This window comes from Thermobia domestica, chromosome 13 (assembly GCF_964235325.1).
Source record: "Thermobia domestica chromosome 13, izTheDome1.hap1.1, whole genome shotgun sequence".
NCBI classification, from domain to species: Eukaryota; Metazoa; Arthropoda; class Insecta; order Zygentoma; family Lepismatidae; genus Thermobia; species Thermobia domestica.
The window spans coordinates 211141769-211160426 of NC_137466.1; the positions used below are offsets into that span (position 1 = coordinate 211141769).

The window sequence follows — 18658 nt, forward strand, 5'->3', positions numbered from 1 at the left end:
ACGTCCCACGGTTATGCCGGTTAGGCTAAAGGAGAAGGTGATGATGAGTAATGAATGAAATGGCGGAATGAAAAAAGTGGGAGGAAACGGGAGAGCCCCGAGGAAAGCCACGCACACGATGTTTTTCCACCACAAAGTTCACTTGGCGGGGGCTGGGATCGAACCCAGGACCCCAAGCACCAGAGGTGAACGCTCTACCAGTGAGCCACCGCGGCCCCATATATGCAAAATAAGCCATTATCAGCAGTGCATACAAATACCTGTGGATGCACTATGGATCGTTTGCTGAATCCACTTTAGTATTGAAATTATAGTATCAGGATTATTTTTAAAGTTTTCCTTGGGTTTAGTCTTTTCCGCAATCTGTAAAAGAATGGATTTATGCTTTATACTAAGGTAAGTCAATTTGTTTAAATTATCAAATGTCTTTCATAATTCTTTGAATATTTCATAACTTATGTGGAATTTTTTTAATGTTCTTTCAGAGTTGATAATCATCCCATCGATGCGTTCATCAGAGATGGACAACATATATTAAAGGAATCACAGCTGCTGTGCAGTGCCTGTAACTTAAAATACGAAGGAACACTGAATCTAGTTGATGGAAGAAATGATAAACCATTTGAGTTTAGAGAATCTTAGAGAGATAAAATACATTTTGTTTACAATTATTTAGGTAGGATCGGAATTTCAGCACCTACCCTTTCTAACTCTGAATTTCTATTTAGTTCTCTCTCGCTCGAACCTGACAAATTTTAGAATAAGCCTAGAATTAAAAACATGCATTACTTTTTATTTCTATGTACAGAGAAAGAAAGTAGTCATCAACTCAGAATCAGCGGTTGTATGTCAGAAATACAATTCCCCACCACGGACTGTTTTCTGTTAACTTGCTTCACTTACTGCAAATAACAACCAAAGTCATTGCTATAGTTGTTAGCGTTGCAAATCCAATGAAGATGCAACATGCTTTACTGTACGTAAACAAAATGTAGGTTAATTCGTGAAAAGTCCTTTCTATGACCTTGTGGAAAGTACTTGATAACCTCTAAATGATCACGTGGTATATAAGTGCTATATTGTCTTCTGACCATAGATTATAAGAATTTTCAGATGTTCTTCCCACTGAAACTAGATCACGTGACTAAAGACTGTGGCGCCACCATTCAAAGCAGTTCGGTTAGCACGAACTACTAAAAACCAGAACGAAATCAAATCAGACAGAGTGCATGAATTTGATAAATTAGTTAGTGATATAATTAACTACTCCCAGTAACCGACGATGCGATTAGTTACGACTGCAGAAGGCAGGGTCGCTGACATCACTTTTGTTGCATTGTGGGTACCATTTAAATTTCAATTGTATTATAGGAAGTGATTCATCAGTGTGGGTGATCAGCGTTTTGACAATAATAGCAATGCCGAAAATAACTCTTTGATAGTTTTATCTGTAAATTAGTCATGAAATTTGTCTGAGAAACGTAAAACAGGTTCTCTAAACATAATCACATGTACAAATTAAGTCATTAGTAGCATCGAATTTCTTCTTATATCAGAATCATAACGAATAATTCCTGAAAGCATAATAATAAGTAACAGAGTTAATTGGTAATATAACTTGGTTTCTTTGTTTCATAACCTTAACCGAGGTTTTATACCTTGAGCTCCAGCAGGGGCGTCATTTAGGGAGTGCAGGAGGGGCAATTGCCCCCCCCCCCCGCCAAGAGTTTGAGGAATATATATACTTTAGTCGATTGTCTACTAATATACTAGTACAGAACGAGAAACCCTTACGTCGGTGGTGCTCTTGCCCCACCCAAGCGAAGTCTGAAATGACGCCCCTGAGCTCCAGACCTAGGTTCCGATTACCTTTATTATTAAAAACTGTTATTAATAATTGTTTAGTAATACAATAAATTTAATGTAAAAAATGATAAATATTATTGATGATGATGAAGGATAGCGGACCTATTTCGGTTTCCGAATATAACTTTCATAAACATAGTAGCTACCTAGGTACATGTTTCTCTCTGTTTTTGTCTTTTCTTATTTCTGTACAATTTGTAAAGCGATCATTACCAAGAATGTCCTGAATTAAATAAGTTGCATGGTACATTTGGACGATACAACGTTGTCATTGTAAAAGTTGTATTTGTTCTAACTATGGTCATAGGTGTAATTTGTGTAATTATTCTTCACAGAAGGAATGCTAATAACAGCAGAATATGTAAACAAGGTCATGTGTAAAATTTTTGCCGCCTCGGGCCATTCAAAAATGCCGCCCCTCAACTTCAATGTTCGCTCTAAAATTTCTGTGCTTTCCAGGAAAAATTTGCCACCCGGCCACGGTCCAATATGGTCCATATTTAAATAAGGCCCTGCATACTAAACTGGAAATGTTGCAAACGCTGAAACATGCTTTCATTTATTTTCAACAAAGAGTTTATACACTGATTTTCATACTCCCAGCCTAATCGAATCTTCACATTGCGCATTTTCTGAATAAAGAAAGGGAAGTTTGGACATTATAGGAAATTTTCCCGCCTTAGAAACGGGATTCTCAAAAACGATAGGTGTATTCACTTATTTCTAATGAAGAATCCATGTGCTTACTTAAATATACCTTCAACACAAGTGAATCACATTGAACATTTTATGAAATCAAAAATTAGAATACTAAAGAAATTCCCTGTTTTGCTCCTTTAAGAGCATTTTTTTTTTTTTTTTTTTTTTTTTGTAAACGCTAAAATATGTTTTCACCTATTTTTATTGAGAAGTTTCATCTTCCTAACTTCAGAGGTTCGCGAGATACACTACTCTTAGCAAAAAATTAAACCCTTTTTATCCCTCTTAGGATATGGGAATACAAGAATTTTAGGAATGATTGAAAAATGGATTAAAAGATTGTGATGTTGCCCAAGAAGTTTAGGAATGATCCACAAAGTGCCATTTAAATCACTTTCTTTGATGTCCCCTTCAAATTTTACATGCCAGAGACGCCAGTGGTCTATCTTAAGGGAGATTTTTTTAGAAAAAGAATAATAACTGCACCGTTTGAAAGTATTTGAGTCAAGCCGAAATTTTTTATTATTTCATTTTCATACAAATGCGCATCCTAAGAAATGTCTTCGAAAAATAAGCATTTCGTCTAGTAAAATAAACAGCAGTCAGTCACTGCGTTTGCTGGAAAATTAAGGTTTTAGAGATTTTCCGCTTTTAATAAAAGCCTACAATTGCTTTTAATCATTATTGTTTACTTTAAACTAGGGATGCATTCGAGTCGAGTCGAGTCGAGATTTAAGCCTGTCTCGACTCGTCTCGAGAAAATGTTGTCTCGACTCGTGTCTCGACTCGAAAATATGTTTCTGTCTCGACTCGTGTCTCGACTCGACAGTCTCTGTCTCGACTCGACTCGAATTCGAGTCGAGACGTCTCGAAATTCGAGTCGAGACAAAATGTACGAGTTAAAATATACTCACACATCAGCCAGACCATCATGACTACCTACCTAATTGTCAGTATGTCGACCTTTGGCATGGATAAAAACGGCGACACGTCTTGGCATACACGCAATGATCCTTGATAGGTCGCTGGATAGAGCTGGCACCACATGTGCTCACTCAGGTCACCTAATTCCCGTAAATTCCGGGAAGGGGGGCGATGTGTTCTGACGTCACGTTCAATCACATCCCACAAGGGACATCACTCAAATGTCCGGCTCCAATTTCAATGAAACTTTTTTTGCTGATAGAAGGCATGTATGCATCATTACTTGTGATGACAAATTTTTGCCATGGTGCATGTTTTCTATTTTTTTAATAACTTTTAAGAGTTGTGATGTGGTTATTAGAGATTACCATAGAAGTCCCTTACTATCCTTTGTAAACGGAGCGTTAATGAAGAAAAGTGAAGAAAAAACATGTGGATACATATAAGTCCTGGGGGGAAGTCGTATGGTAGATATGACCTTGATGGCAGCCATCTTGAAATCCGCCATTTTGAATTAAGGTCAAGTTTTCAAAATGGGAATAGGGTAATATGATACATAATTTCGGGCTAGAATTTAAATAGAAAAATAATGGTGAGGTTAGTTTTAAGATACACCCATTTGGGGGAAAGTTACAGGCATATTAATTGTTTTTACTTACTGTGTGCGTAAGACCCTTCTTACTTTCGTCTCAAGACCTGTAAATCGATCGCAACGGCAGAGCCCGGTTTCGCACTAGTGTTTAGAAATCTTTAAACTCACTTGAGGCAATATTTGTGGATTATTGTATTGTATTTTGCCTTTAATTAAATTTGAACCCACTTCATGATCTTGTGTAAGGTATCACTAAAAGAGAATTTCTGTTTTTATGGAGAACGTAAGCACAGCAATTATAAAAGGTGAGTAAGGTGCGTATGTATTTATTTTACGAGTCTTTTGTGGTTCCGCCAACCTATTCTTTAGTTGTTGTTTTTTTTAAAAAAAAATACTCATATCTCATAAATAAAAGAGCTATTATAAAATCTCTTACCACTATTCTTTAATACTTATAAAATTTTATTTATTGTAAAAGCACTGGCGAGATATTTCTTATCGCCCACTAAAATTATGGTGGAGCTCCTTCGTGGCTAACGGTTAGCATACTTGCCTTTGGCGTGGGAAACCTGGGCTTGATTCCCGGTGGGAGTTCATGAGGTTCGGATTCCACGTTAATCAGTAGGTCCACGTCTCACATAGCCTCGCTGCTGAACGGGACGTTAAACTCAGAATCAATTCAACTCAAAATTATGGTTTTGACTTTATTATGATGTCATTAGTTTAAACGCCCAACTGCCCAGTAATTATAAACATTGACTACATTATAAAATTGTAATTTGTGACGACTAAAATATCAGAAATTAAAGATTATTCTTTGGGTTTTGGAACATTTTGAAAAACGTGAAAAACTGGTACTGCACCGATACAACACACCTTTTGGATTTGTCATTGTGTAAAGTGATACAAACTAAAGAAGAATTACAACTTTATGAAATTGTATTAGGACTTATTATTTAGAAATAAACACCAAATAAGTGTAATAGTTCATATCCGTATCAAATACCAAGTTTATGATGAATCAACTACACAAAGTAGGATCCAAAAACGCTCATTGCAAGTTGTTCCATCCTTCAGTCGAACCAGGAACTGAAACATAAAGAGTGACATTTTCTTTTTAAAGATACTTTGTCCAGCTAAGTATTGTGAAGGTTCATGTCAGTAGAAGGAATTGCATTCCATTATACAAGCGCAATTTCACAACTTTATGTACACATTACTAAATATCGAACACCCTTGTCCATATGATTAGCGTACGCGTCTTTGGTGCGGGAGACCTAGGTTCGCTTTCCGATGGGAACTCCTGTGGTTCTGAACCCACGTTAATTTGTAAGTTCACGTCTCATATAGCCTTGATGCTGAAAGGGACACTAAACTCTAATCTAATACTAAATACAAATATTTAAAGAAAAATGATGACGAACCAAGATGACGTGAATTTGGCTATCAAATCCATTTTGTGTTTTCAGTTATTTTCTAGTAGTATTTTTTCTAGGCATCCTTTCAAAAGACAGTGATGCAAATTTCGTAACTGCGAATTCCTATTAGAAGCCATGAAATTATCCGATTAGATGCAAAATTTCCCGTCCACTAAAATAGATACCGTAAATTTACAATATCTAACAATAAATAATTTTGAAAGATATCGCTTTCGAGGGAAAAAATGAAGTGAAATCTTTGAGTTTTACGTCCCACGGTTATGCCGGTTAGGCTAAAGGAGAGGGGTGATGATGAGAAATTAGTGAAATCGTGGAATGAAGAAAGTGGGAGGAACGGAAGAACCCCGAGGAAACCCACGCACACGGTGTTTGTCCACCACAAAGTTCACTTGGTACGAGCTGGGATCGAACCAGGGTCCCCAAGCACCACAGGTGAACGATCTACCACTGAGCCACCGCGGCCCCACTTTAGAGGGGCCATGACGTATAGTTGAACTCATTCTCGTAGTATGAAAGGCATTATTTATAATTATGCATGATAGGATCACAAACAAAATTTAAAAATATTATGTGCACTTTCTTTTAACAAACATTATATTGTCTTTTATGGTGTGGAAGGGAATGTTATGTTCGAAAAAAAAAGTCCTTAACACGATTCTTGTTGCTACACACTGCATGTTTCTAGCCACAGAAAAGATGCAGCGATAGGTAGGCTATTTTTCAATTGCTTTACATTAGCTTGATGTTTCAAGTCTTTTGTGTGTTTCTGAAGTTCACTTTTACCACAAAAGAGCTCAATATTGAAAGAGCTCAATGTCTTACATAGCTTTGGTTCGATTCTCAACACGGACTGCAACTACCCGTTAAATTGTGCATCCGAAAGGCACTCTTTGTTAAACCTCGCTTATCACCGCTCATCTTAATAATATATATAACTTCTCCTCGAAGCAAATGTTGCATTTCTCTCTTTCATCCTAACACAAAACAAAACTAACCACAGCTGTGACACGAAGGAGCTATTTCAAAAAGAAACAAGCTGTGCTTCATAGAGATGTGTACCAAATGATAGAAGTATAAAGTATTGTTTTCTTTCCTGTTTATTGATATCAGTTGGTGTTCTTAATGAGTTTACTCATTAGTTTAGAAGGAGTATATATGGAATTTGGACATATGTTGTACGTATTCTCCTGAGAAATTGATGAGACCAGAAAAATTATAAGGACAGATGGAATAGGTTTAAGCGCATCTACGTGACTTTATCAAATATTTATTCTCCATAATGGTACCACGCGGAAAACTTGGTATAGGCCTACTTTTATCTTTGCCTCCCTCTGTTAGCTGTTTTGTATCATATATATCGGATGGTTTTGATATTTCTTCTGATCATCAAAACAACAATGGTACCTGTGTGCGTGCAGAAATGCAAAAGCACAAGGTAACTTCCTATTTGTTTTGGAAACAACAAACCCATTTCACGTGTGCGAGAGAAATTGAGCACAGCGAGATCGGGTGTTTACTCACGGTCAGTTCGCAGCAGGAGTCCATGGTAAAAATTTGGCTATCTCGAAAACACTCGCAAAACCTTACAAATACAAAAGACTGCGCTTCAAAGAAAGTTTAGACACAGATGTTTCAATTTTCTTTTAGCATCGTTCTTCAGCAAAAGAGTCGGTTCATTGTATTTGAAAAAGAGAAGGGAGAAAGGGTGAATTTATGTTTTATGTGGGGGGTAACGTTGTAAGTAGTATAAACAATACATACCGCTTTCGACTCTGTACGCATACACTAGCCGCGGAATTCACACACACACACAGAATCAGAGTCCTCACACACCAAGGGTGAGAGCTGTGCCACTGAGTCACAGCGGCCACGGGGCTAGGTCGAGTCCACTTTACGTTCATAGTTTCTTAGTACATAAATGTTACGATTATGAAATAGATTTTCCTTAATGAGCTGCATAAAAACAAAAGCTTTCGAAATGCATTAAACAATTAGCTCGATTTGAGTGTGAACTTAAAGTTATATCAGAGTGTAAATACGGATACGCACCAAAGCTCGAAAACTTAATACACTATTTCTCCTATATAGTCAGCATGTGTCAAGGAATCATTCAGCTTTCATTTGAGAGGATGGAAATCGAAGGCTCCTGAACAACTATGGTACTAATGTGCGGAATGTATTTATCTTACAGTGAACTGCTTTGATGCCAAGTGGCCTAACTCCAAAATTGAAATTTTCCAGGAGTGAAAGTTGAAGTTCAATATCTCATGAACAATCCATATTTCTTTTATGTTGGGAACCAAAACCATAACTACTGTATGTAGTTCATTGTTTTATAACTTAGTGTTTACAAAAATCCTTTTAAAAAATACCTATTCATAGAAGTGGATGGTACTTATCTGTACTAGTTCTTGGCATCCAAGCAGTCCATTTATTGTAATACTAGCTTAATATACCCATTCTTCGCATGGGGGCTGTATTTGGAAGTCAACACCTGTGGAAGTATCACCATTCATTTCAGTGACCGCGAAACCTATGGATTTGACACTAGTATCAATCAATATGGGCTATTTATACATGTCTCGGTATTCCTCACCCGCTGACACCCGGCCCGCATACAGTAGTAGCTGAATTTGCAAGTCATCGCTGATGGAAGTGTCACCATTGATCTCAGCGACCGTGAAAACTATGGATTTGACACTAATGTCGATCAATTTGGATTACTTTTACTACATGTCTCGCTAAACGCCCCCCTGAGACCCCCTGGTTCCAATTTTGACAAAAACGCTTCGCCTTAGACTGGGACCTGGACCAAGGTATCCGTGACCAAAATTTGGTAACTCTCGGTCAACTTGTCTGGTCCCCAGGTCGGTCCCAGTAAACGTTCCCCCCGAGACCCCCCTGGTTCGAAATTAAAAAAAAACGCTTCGTTTTGATCTGGGGCCTGGACTAAGGTACCCGTGACCAAATTTTGGGAACTCTCGGTCCACTCGTCTGGTCCCCAGGTCGCACAGACAAACAGACAAACACACAAACAAACTCTTTATTTTATTTATATTAGATAAGATATACTATGTAAAATAGTCTAGTATCATAATATGTGATGTACAACAAATGTTACATTATATATTATCCGTAGCTCGTGATATGCTGCAACATATTAAAGCCTCAGAATAGTTGGGCAAGCGAATAATCCAGAAGTTACGTAACCCTATTGCGTTCATGGGAACGAAAACACAATAATTATAACTATGCTAAATTACTATAGACTACCAACTGCTCATTCAGAGAATTTATGAAGTTCACTCTATCGCAATAGTTTTATACAAACTAGATTTATACTACGGATAATAGTTTTATACAAACTAGATAATCAATTATTATTATTATTATCATTATATTTGCAGTACAACCAAATACAACGACATTAACTATTAGTTCTAATTAACTGAATTGAGCTGAAAATTAAATCTTGATCTTTAAAGATTAACTATTAATTTTATGCGTTCTGTACCTTTCTAAAGGAATAAAAGCTGGAATTGGTTTCAAGGCTGTTTCTGAGTGAATACTTTCTTCAAAATAATATTAAAAATTATAGAAAGATTTTCGAGACATTCGAGTCAAGTCGAGATTTTTAAGAGCCGTCTCGACTCGACTCGTGTCTCGACTCGAAAATTCGAGTCGATAAATACGTTTGTCTCGACTCGTCTCGAATTTTACAAAGTGTGTCTCGACTCGAATCTCGACTCGAATTCGAGTCGAGTCGAGTCGAGATTCGAGACATGTCTCGACTCGAGCGCATCCCTACTTTAAACGTATCATCTGCTGATTTGGTTCACAATACGAGCAAATTGATTAAATTATAGGATACATCGCCTCCACAAAAGGTGTAGCTCACTACGAGGGGTAATCAGAAAGTAAGGTTACAAAGCCTGCAGTGAAACATGTATATATTATTTCATACAACCAATACAGCCAACAGATAGTACATACATTAGGTTATTTTTCGACATAATCTCCATATCGGTTGACCAAAGTAAATCACTTAATAAATAGGAGGATTGATCAGAAAGTAAGGTTACAAAGCCTACAGTGAAACATGTATATATTATTTCATACAACTAATACAGCCAACAGATAGTACATACATTAGGTTATTTTTCGACATAATCTCCATATCGGTTGACCAAAGTAAATCCCTTAATAAATAGGAGGATTGATCAGAAAGTAAGGTTACAAAGCCTGCAGTGAAACATGTATATATTATTTCATACAACCAATACAGCCAACAGATAGTACATACATTAGGTTATTTTTCGACATAATCTCCATATCGGTTGACCAAAGTAAATCACTTAATAAATAGGAGGATTGATCAGAAAGTAAGGTTACAAAGCCTACAGTGAAACATGTATATATTATTTCATACAACTAATACAGCCAACAGATAGTACATACATTTAGTTATTTTTCGACATAATCTCCATATCGGTTGACCAAAGTAAATCCCTTAATAAATAGGAGGATTGATCAGAAAGTAAGGTTACAAAGCCTGCAGTGAAACATGTATATATTATTTCATACAACCAATACAGCCAACAGATAGTACATACATTAGGTTATTTTTCGACATAATCTCCATATCGGTTGACCAAAGTAAATCACTTAATAAATAGGAGGATTGATCAGAAAGTAAGGTTACAAAGCCTACAGTGAAACATGTATATATTATTTCATACAACTAATACAGCCAACAGATAGTACATACATTAGGTTATTTTTCGACATAATCTCCATATCGGTTGACCAAAGTAAATCCCTTAATAAATAGGAGGATTGATCAGAAAGTAAGGTTACAAAGCCTGCAGTGAAACATGTATATATTATTTCATACAACCAATACAGCCAACATATAGTACATACATTTAGTTATTTGTCGACATAGTCCTGAGGCACTTGTCGCATCGTGGGGTGAGTTTGAAGATTCCCTCCTGATGGTCTTTGATTGTTCAGCCACGTTGTCACGTAGTGTTTCCTCTCCTCGTCTGAAGCGACACGATGACCTCTTAAGTGCTCCTTCAAGTGCGGGAACAGGTTAAAGTCGCTTGGAGCCAAGTCCGGGTTGTCCTGAATCATCTCCTTCACGGGGGCTGTGTTCAAATCTGTTGATGCCGTGCTGGGTCGGCCACTGCTAGCGCTCGTCGTCGGTGACGTTTTCTCTACCAGCCACAAACTTTCGACACCATTCTGGGACATGCTGATGGGACATTACACTCTCTGGAAACCTCTACCAGCTGCCGGTGAATCTCAGCCGCGGTTACGTGTATCGCCAACAGAAATCGAATAAGTGAGCGTTCTTTTTTTTTTTTTTTTTTTTTGTGAGATGAGTTTTCCAAACGAGTCGCCAGGTGTATACCTACAACTTGCGCCGTAGGTGGCTGGTAGCAGAAACTCTGCACAGTTGCCAGCTCAATGTATTAAAATTACCTCACAACCTCTTATTCCTTTCTAACAGACAAAACTCCAGAATTTTTGCCTTGTAACCTTAGTTTCTGATCCTCCCTCGTATTATTTTATTAGAGAGTGTTCATTTTCCAATTGGGTATCTGTGGAAAATACTGGCATCCAAGAATATTATTTAGAAATATTCGGCAAGAATAGCATTCTAATTGTTATCTTAATGCACTTGAGTTATTGTCACTATACGAGCTTGTGTGCTGAATAAATTTGTTCAATACATTATTTCTTCAACATTTATATTTTAGTATTACAATCTCTGTACTATATTATACAAATACTAAGATGGTTTCCTGTATTAAAATGTGTGAATAAAAATTTATTTTTATAACAAAAATTACTTTTATCTACAGAATATTATTTATTACTTTTATCTACAGAAATGATATCCTGTGTTGAAGTGGACCTTGGGTAACCCATCTCATTCAATAAACCGCAAGAATAGACGTTTTCCTTTAAACTTCCAAAGTATGCTTCGAGTGTGTGAAACTTTAGGATCAATATTAACAGACGATAATTATATTCACGAAGAAATTAAACGTCGACTAATAGCAGCTAATTCGTGTTATCATTCAGTTCAAAATCTTCGAATCAGTTCAAATATTTAGGGTCAATATTAACAGATGAAAATTATATTCACGAAGAAATTAAATGTCGACTAAAAGCAGGGAATTCGTGTTACTATTCAGTTCAAAATCTCTTGTCGTCGCGAATTCTGTCAAGGAATTTGAAGCTTCAAATATATAAAACGATAATTATGCCTGTTGTTCTGTATGGTTGCGAAACATGGTCGCTTACTCTGAGGGAAGAACATAGACTGAAAGTATTTGAGAACAAGATTCTGAGATGAATATTCGGACCGAAGAGGAGCGGGAATGGGGAATGGCGGAAATTTCATAACGAGTCGGTTTACCAAACATTGTTAGGATCATCAAGTCTAGGAGGCTTAGGTGGACAGGTCATGTAGCTAGAATGGAAGAAAGTAGAAACGATTTCAAAGTCTTGACTGGAAGACCAATCGGAAAACGACCATTAGGAAGACCTAGGCGCAGATGGGAGGACAATATTAAGATGGATCTCGCAGAGATAGGAATACAAAGTAGAAACTGGATCCAATTAGCTAAGGATAGAAGTCAGTGGAGAGCTTTTGTGAACGTGGCATTGAACCTCCGGGTTTCATAGGCCATAGAGTTAGTTAGTTAGTGTGATACTTTATAGGATGACAATAATTATCCATCCTTTTGTCGACAGGTATCAGAGGAAGAACTGTAAGATATATTGAGAATATTGTTTTCTGAAATAGATTCAGCGGTCCAAGAATAAGTTAAGTTTTCTCTATTAACCCGTTTTCATTCAAACCGAAAGTACGCATGTTATTTGAATCCACGTTAAGCTATAGATCCAAGTCTCACATAGCCTCGTTGCTGAAAGGGATGCTAAACTCATAATCAAATCTATTGCTTGAAGAGAAATATGTAATAAAAGAAAGCATTTTTTGACGGCACTCCAGGTCAGAATGAAGTCGTGTACCTAAACCATGTTTCTCAAAGATCAAGAAGAGATACAATCATATGAATTTAAGAGTTCTCATCCAGGCGAAATTAAAATACCGCTAATTTTACAGTAATTATGTGATATCTTCAAATAGATAAAAGATAATTGAAATGTGGAACAAGAGCGCCCTAGACTATATTATTTTTACATCAGAAACCGTTATCACGACTCACTTATCTGCTTTCGATTTCCAGCCATTTTGAAAATCCTCATTTATTTTCGCGTTTCTAAACGGCTGAAAACGGAAAGCCAGTTGGTTATTTGTGATAACGGTACCTCACGCAAAATAATATTGTCTAGGGCGCTCTTGTTCCATATTTCAATTATCTTTTATCTATTTGAAGATATCACATAATTACTGTAAAATTAGCGGTATTTTAATTTCGCCGGAATGAGGCCTCTTAAGTTTTATACAGAGAAATGGTCACAAAAATGAAAAGTAAAAATACTGGTTCTTTTATTAATACTAGTTCTTAAATAGTACATACATTTAAAAAAATCAGTGAGAGAAAATTTTTGCTTTTTTCATATTATAAAACGTTTACAGTGAGATCAAAAGTTCTTTAAACATATAAATTATGTTTCTCTCTCTGATGGAAAGAAATCTTCATCTGAGCAATGGAAACATAACAGCAGACGATCCACTGGTCACGTTTGTTTCTTCGAAGTTTTTGTGACTCCATTCTTGGCTGGCAAACATACTTGGACCTTCAAATTCAAACTCATCGCCTGCTGCTTCCTACGGGAAAAAGAAGATGAAACTTAAAAATCAAGCATAAGTTGCTCAACGTAATAAAATAAATAAATTTCAAAGTATTTGATCGTGCTGGTTTAGTTATCCGAGCATATTTCGTGAAAATGGAATACAATAGTGTTTAATACAATAGTGTTAGGATTTTTTTTCTGATTTAGAGTTACTTATAACGTTGAATTAATATTACAAATAGTCTTTCTATGATTTGTCAACTCTGTTTATAAATAAAGTAATATCCCATAAATATCATTAGCAGTGGCGTATTTAGGATTTTGTTTCGGGAGGGCTATGCACAACATGGGAAAGCAGAAGAAGCAATTGCCCTCCTGAGTTTGAGAATTAAATATATTTTAATCGATTGTTTACTAATATACTAGGAAAAAACGTGAAACTTCTTTGTCGGTAGAGAATCTTAACACACACACACACACACACCAGGCAAACCTGAAATGACGCTCCTGCAAACACACGTTTAATATTTGTAATCTCATTTCAACTTAACTGATTTCATTTTAGAAAAAAATGGAAATATTTAGTTTTATATGTGTACGTTTTTACCTGAAAGAAAATGTTGAGACAAGTTCAAGGTGAAATATACTGATTGCAGTTTTAGTTGGTGTGGAACACCAACCGTGCAAGTTGGTGTGGAACGCCAGTTTCGCTTATCAGTTCTGACGACGACCGACTTGAATCACAAACGAAAGAAAGAAACAACTAAGATAAAGAAGCAGAAGAGTAGAATGAACGAAAGAAAGTAAAAAAGAACGTAGTTCTTACATGGAATGAAATTTGACAAATACAGTATTATTTCTGAACAAAGAGTATAAGAAAATGGAAAGTCAATGAAATTCTTAGAAATGGTGAGAAGTATTATTGTTGTACATCGAATACGAAAAACTAACAAAATGTACTTCGGGGAGGGGGCTTGAGCCCTCTAAATACGCCACTGATTATTAAATATATTTTCCAATCAATTTTCTTTTATTTGGCACAAAAATAGCTTTTCTATTCTTATTCTATGCGAAGATACGCTTCTGCAAGTATTATAAATACTGGTGGCGGCCATGTTCATGACGTCATTTGGAGAATTACTCAAGGGTGCCATCGTGGGTACTGGAAATCTCAAACAGGACGTTCTAGTCTATAAGAAACAGCAAAGAGAAAACTTTATACCTTATATTACGTTTCACTCGTCTTTATTGCTGATTATTTCCTATGACAATTTTGGGTTGCCGCTGCGTTATACTCAAGGAAACCAATGCCCCCGCCGACTTTACAGCATATTATCACTCACAATTGTTGTTCATTTTCGTTGCAAGTGACGGAAAAACCCGATGAGCACAACTTACAGTCTATATCGATAATCACAGTCCGCTGCGATTTACATGATATACAAATATGGGGTCAAGTTGTATGTGCGAAATCGCTATAACGTAAATAACGTCGGACATGAAACATGGACTTGTAATAACTGGGAAAATGTGTTACTGTCCAATGAGTCATCGTTGACGTTCATCTTATTTCAAATCACGAATCTTGTTTATGTGCAGTGGACGTCCAAGAAAAACGTGTGATCAGCACTGTCTCTGGCCAACTGTGAAATATGGAAGCGGCTCTGTGATGCTGTGGGTCGCAATATCCTGTATTTAATGGGTTTTGTGCTGACACCTTGCAGTCAAGTCATTGACCGTGCTTATGTTACTACTTTACAAGACCTATGGTCTAGATGTTGTTCCCAGGCAATGACGCCTTATTCGAGGATGATAATACACCCATTTACATAGCTTGAGCTGTTGCGACGTGGTTTTAGAAACATCGGGGTACAATTGAACACCTGCCTTGGTCCACCTAATCCACGGATCTGAAGATGATTGAACGTCGGTAGTCCGTTTTGCAGACATGAACCCGGTGAAGATTTCTGCCTCCATACTCTCTCACGGAATTGATTGTTACACTGCACAGAGTCCACTTGCTACCATTCACGACCTCTGTGACTCCAACCCACGCTGCATCAGAGCTGTTCTGAGGGCCAAAGATGCCCCAACGTCATATTTATTTGATAAATTAAACTTTTTCAGATGTTTACATTAAATTAATAAGGATATGTACGTCCATGATAAAATTAAATATGTAGGCTGGTAACTAAAGACTGATCATCAGTGTTTATGAGGTGAATACAACAGCAAGGCACAGAAAACGAAATACGTCTGTGTAGTAGGAGAAGTGGCAAATAGATCGAGCAATTTTGAAGGCCATGACGTCACGAATGTGAGCTTGGCAGTCGTTCAAGCACACGTAGTTTCAGTTTCGCATAAGGGAATATGGAAGTGACACGCGAAGAACAGTACAGAAATTATGTAGACTATCTTGCAAAGATCAACGTTTCGTGTGTACCCCATTCTCCATATAGCCCTGATTTAGCCCCTTGTGGTTTCTTTCCTCCGGGGACAGCGTTTCGCGTCTTCAGGGGCAGTGGTGAAAGCTGCGGAGACGATTTTGAAGGATCTGTTCAAAAATGGTTCCAGCATGTCTTTGATGACTGGCAATATCGTTGGGACAAGTGTATTGCATGTAATGGGGACTATTTTGAAAAAGATCAACATTTGGAGGATTAGTACAGGTAATTATGTTTCATTCATTTATGATCATTCTTCATCGATCAGCCCTCGTATATCCTAAGTTGTTGCAAATGATGCAAAGATATTATACGTAATGGAACTAAAAATGACAAAAGAAAATGCGGACGATTTACTTACATCTCTGCATTCGTTCCCAAGATGTCGATCGAAGATTCGGCGATACACCCATTTGGTGCAAGAAGGAAACAGATCACTATCCAGATCTTCTGTGTGTTGAGATCTTCTAACGAAACTGACCAAAATGCCTACAAATACAGTCACAAGCCATCCAATGGGTGTGTACCATAACGACGAGAGAGCGTGTAGCGGGAATATATCTTCACTACAAGAGTAACAAAAGGAAACAGAATCAGTAGCAGGAAGCATGTTAATACAGAAAGTTCTTTGTAATTTCCCATTTGATATTAAGGGGATATTAAGCCTTTGTACGTTGAGCACATTTGTTTCCATGTATAAAAGCTCATAAACAGGTAAGTTTCAGGTAATTTTAGGTAAGCTTAAATTAAGTTTGGTTTATTTTAGTAAGTTTAATATTTTACTTTGCTATATTGATTCCTGCCTTAATGAATACTAATGTATACTCCAGTGCAACAATACATATTTTAATATCGCAATAGAGTTAATGTATCTAAATGATACCCTCCCCATGAGTTCGTGAGGATATTTTACATTAGATTGAATACATTGCGTAAAAACAATATCATACCATAATGCGTAACATCTTTTAGTTTCTGCTAACGAAATTTTATTGCGTATGAATAAAATAGACTAGAACAATGATCATCATTTTCTCACCATTGCCCCTGGTGATTGTCATCTTCTCTCTGTAGTCTGAAATAGAGACATCGCCATGTCCAAGCTTTTGTTCTGAAAATTGTTGTCATGTTTTCTATAGACTGAAATTGTGTTATCGTCATTTCCCCTCCGTTACCACGATAATCGCATTATTTGCTCTACAGAGTGGAACAGTGATGTTATATTCTGCCATTACCGTGCTTTTCCTCTGTATACAAAAATAGAGGCTCTTTGTCATCTTGTTTTTGCTTTAGACCGGAAAAGGGACTTCGTCACCTGCCCGTTATTATCATGGTGATCGCCATACTTTCCCTACAGACTGGAATAGAGACTTCCTGTCTCCTGCTCGTTATTATCATGGTGATCGCCATATTTTTCCTATAAACTGGAATAGAGACTTCATGTATTCTGCTCGTTATTATCATGGTGATCGTCATACTTTTCCTATAGACTGAAATAGAGACTTTCTCTCTCCTGCTCCTTATTATCATGGTGATCGTCATACTTTTCCTATAGACTGGAATAGAGACTTTGTGTCTCTTGCCCGTTATTATCATGGTGATCACCATACTTTTCCTGTAGACTGGAATAGAGACTTCGTGTCTCCTGCCCGTTATTATCATGATGATCGCCATACTTTTCCTGTAGACTGGAATAGGGACTTCGTGTCTCCTGCACGTCATTATCATGGTGATCACCATGCTTTCTCTACGTATAAAATTGGAATAGAGACTTGGACATCCTCGGACTTATGCAGAGTCGTTTCGACGTATGATTAACGCCATACTAAGGACCTAATTACTGCATTAAACGTATGTTAGTCGAACTCTTTAGTATGACACTAATCACGCTTCAGTATGACTCTGCATAAGGCCCCCCTGAAAGGTACTCACATTTTGGAAACAGAACATCATTTTCGTTATCTTTTATGCTTCTTAACATTCACAGTATTAGAAGGATTATAACCTGACTATCAACAAGCAGAATGTGACTCATACTGTGTTAGCCCATTCTACTATTTGCGGTGTTCATCTAAGAAATGTCAGTACAATGTCCTGTGACGTTCTTTGAATAAGAATATACGCTCTCACAGGCTGATTACGGCGGAGGCATTTCGTTTTCTAATATGTTATTTGTTTCATATCAGATTTCTTTAAAAATATTGTTTGATACCTTCAAAATCATAACTTTCAACAGCAGATTTCCATTATTTCTGTAAATATTGCACTTTTGGCCCCTAAATGCAATAATGTACTATATTTTCTGTATGAACTCTATTAGAAATGAGTAGACCATTCACAACAGCGCAATTTCATTTTTTGTTAAACTCTAATATTACCTTGCTACGTCTCCTGACAGCATATCTCTTTGTAGTGGAGGAACAACGACATACCCCACAAGCAGCCAGGTCATCATGCCCAAACTCAGCAAACAGCCAACAAGAGCGCCCTGTAATAAGATTTTAATCATTACACAATTATCAACACACCTTTAAATTTAATTCTAATTAACTGATGAGAATATTTATAAGTCTTGGAGAGAAAGCAGAAAATATAGTAACAAGTAACAGGTATAGTTTAAATTTTATACTGTAATAAAATCTTGTAATTCAAATCTGAAATTTGTTACTGTATTTATCTTCACCTAATTCCCGCAAAGATACTGACTTAATCCACGATATAATTTCTGCAAAAACGCTCTTTCACGGGCTTCTACTGTGTTCACATAAGTGACTTCTATTACCAGCCAGCCAATCGGAATCAATTTGGTGGAAAACTTGCTTTTTCGAGTGAATGGTGTTGTTCCCTAACAGTAGGTGGATAAGAATATCGTATTTCAGGGATCATTTGTTTCTGGTGGATTCCGTATGATCAACATT

The 18658-nt window shown here is 36.9% G+C and overlaps 2 protein-coding genes across 3 annotated transcripts in view; one reads left to right on the forward strand and one right to left on the reverse strand.

Moving 5' to 3' along the window:
- LOC145668986 (sodium-coupled monocarboxylate transporter 1-like) overlaps window positions 1-10389 on the forward strand; it is a 165163-nt gene extending 154774 nt beyond the window's left edge. For both annotated transcript variants that reach the window (XM_081737293.1, XM_081737294.1), the window contains one exon: window positions 486-10389. In XM_081737293.1, the coding sequence (XP_081593419.1) occupies window positions 486-487 (2 nt within the window). In that variant the 3' untranslated portion in view covers window positions 488-10389. The remainder of the gene's footprint in view (window positions 1-485) is intronic.
- A 2258-nt stretch (window positions 10390-12647) lies between these two features.
- LOC145668988 (sodium-dependent multivitamin transporter-like) overlaps window positions 12648-18658 on the reverse strand; it is a 70341-nt gene continuing 64330 nt past the window's right edge. Inside the window, exons 13-15 of the mRNA XM_081737295.1 lie at window positions 18119-18228; window positions 16102-16306; window positions 12648-13330 (exon numbers count right to left, since the gene is read on the reverse strand). Coding sequence (XP_081593421.1) covers window positions 13199-13330; window positions 16102-16306; window positions 18119-18228 — 447 coding nt within the window. The 3' untranslated portion in view covers window positions 12648-13198. The remainder of the gene's footprint in view (window positions 13331-16101; window positions 16307-18118; window positions 18229-18658) is intronic.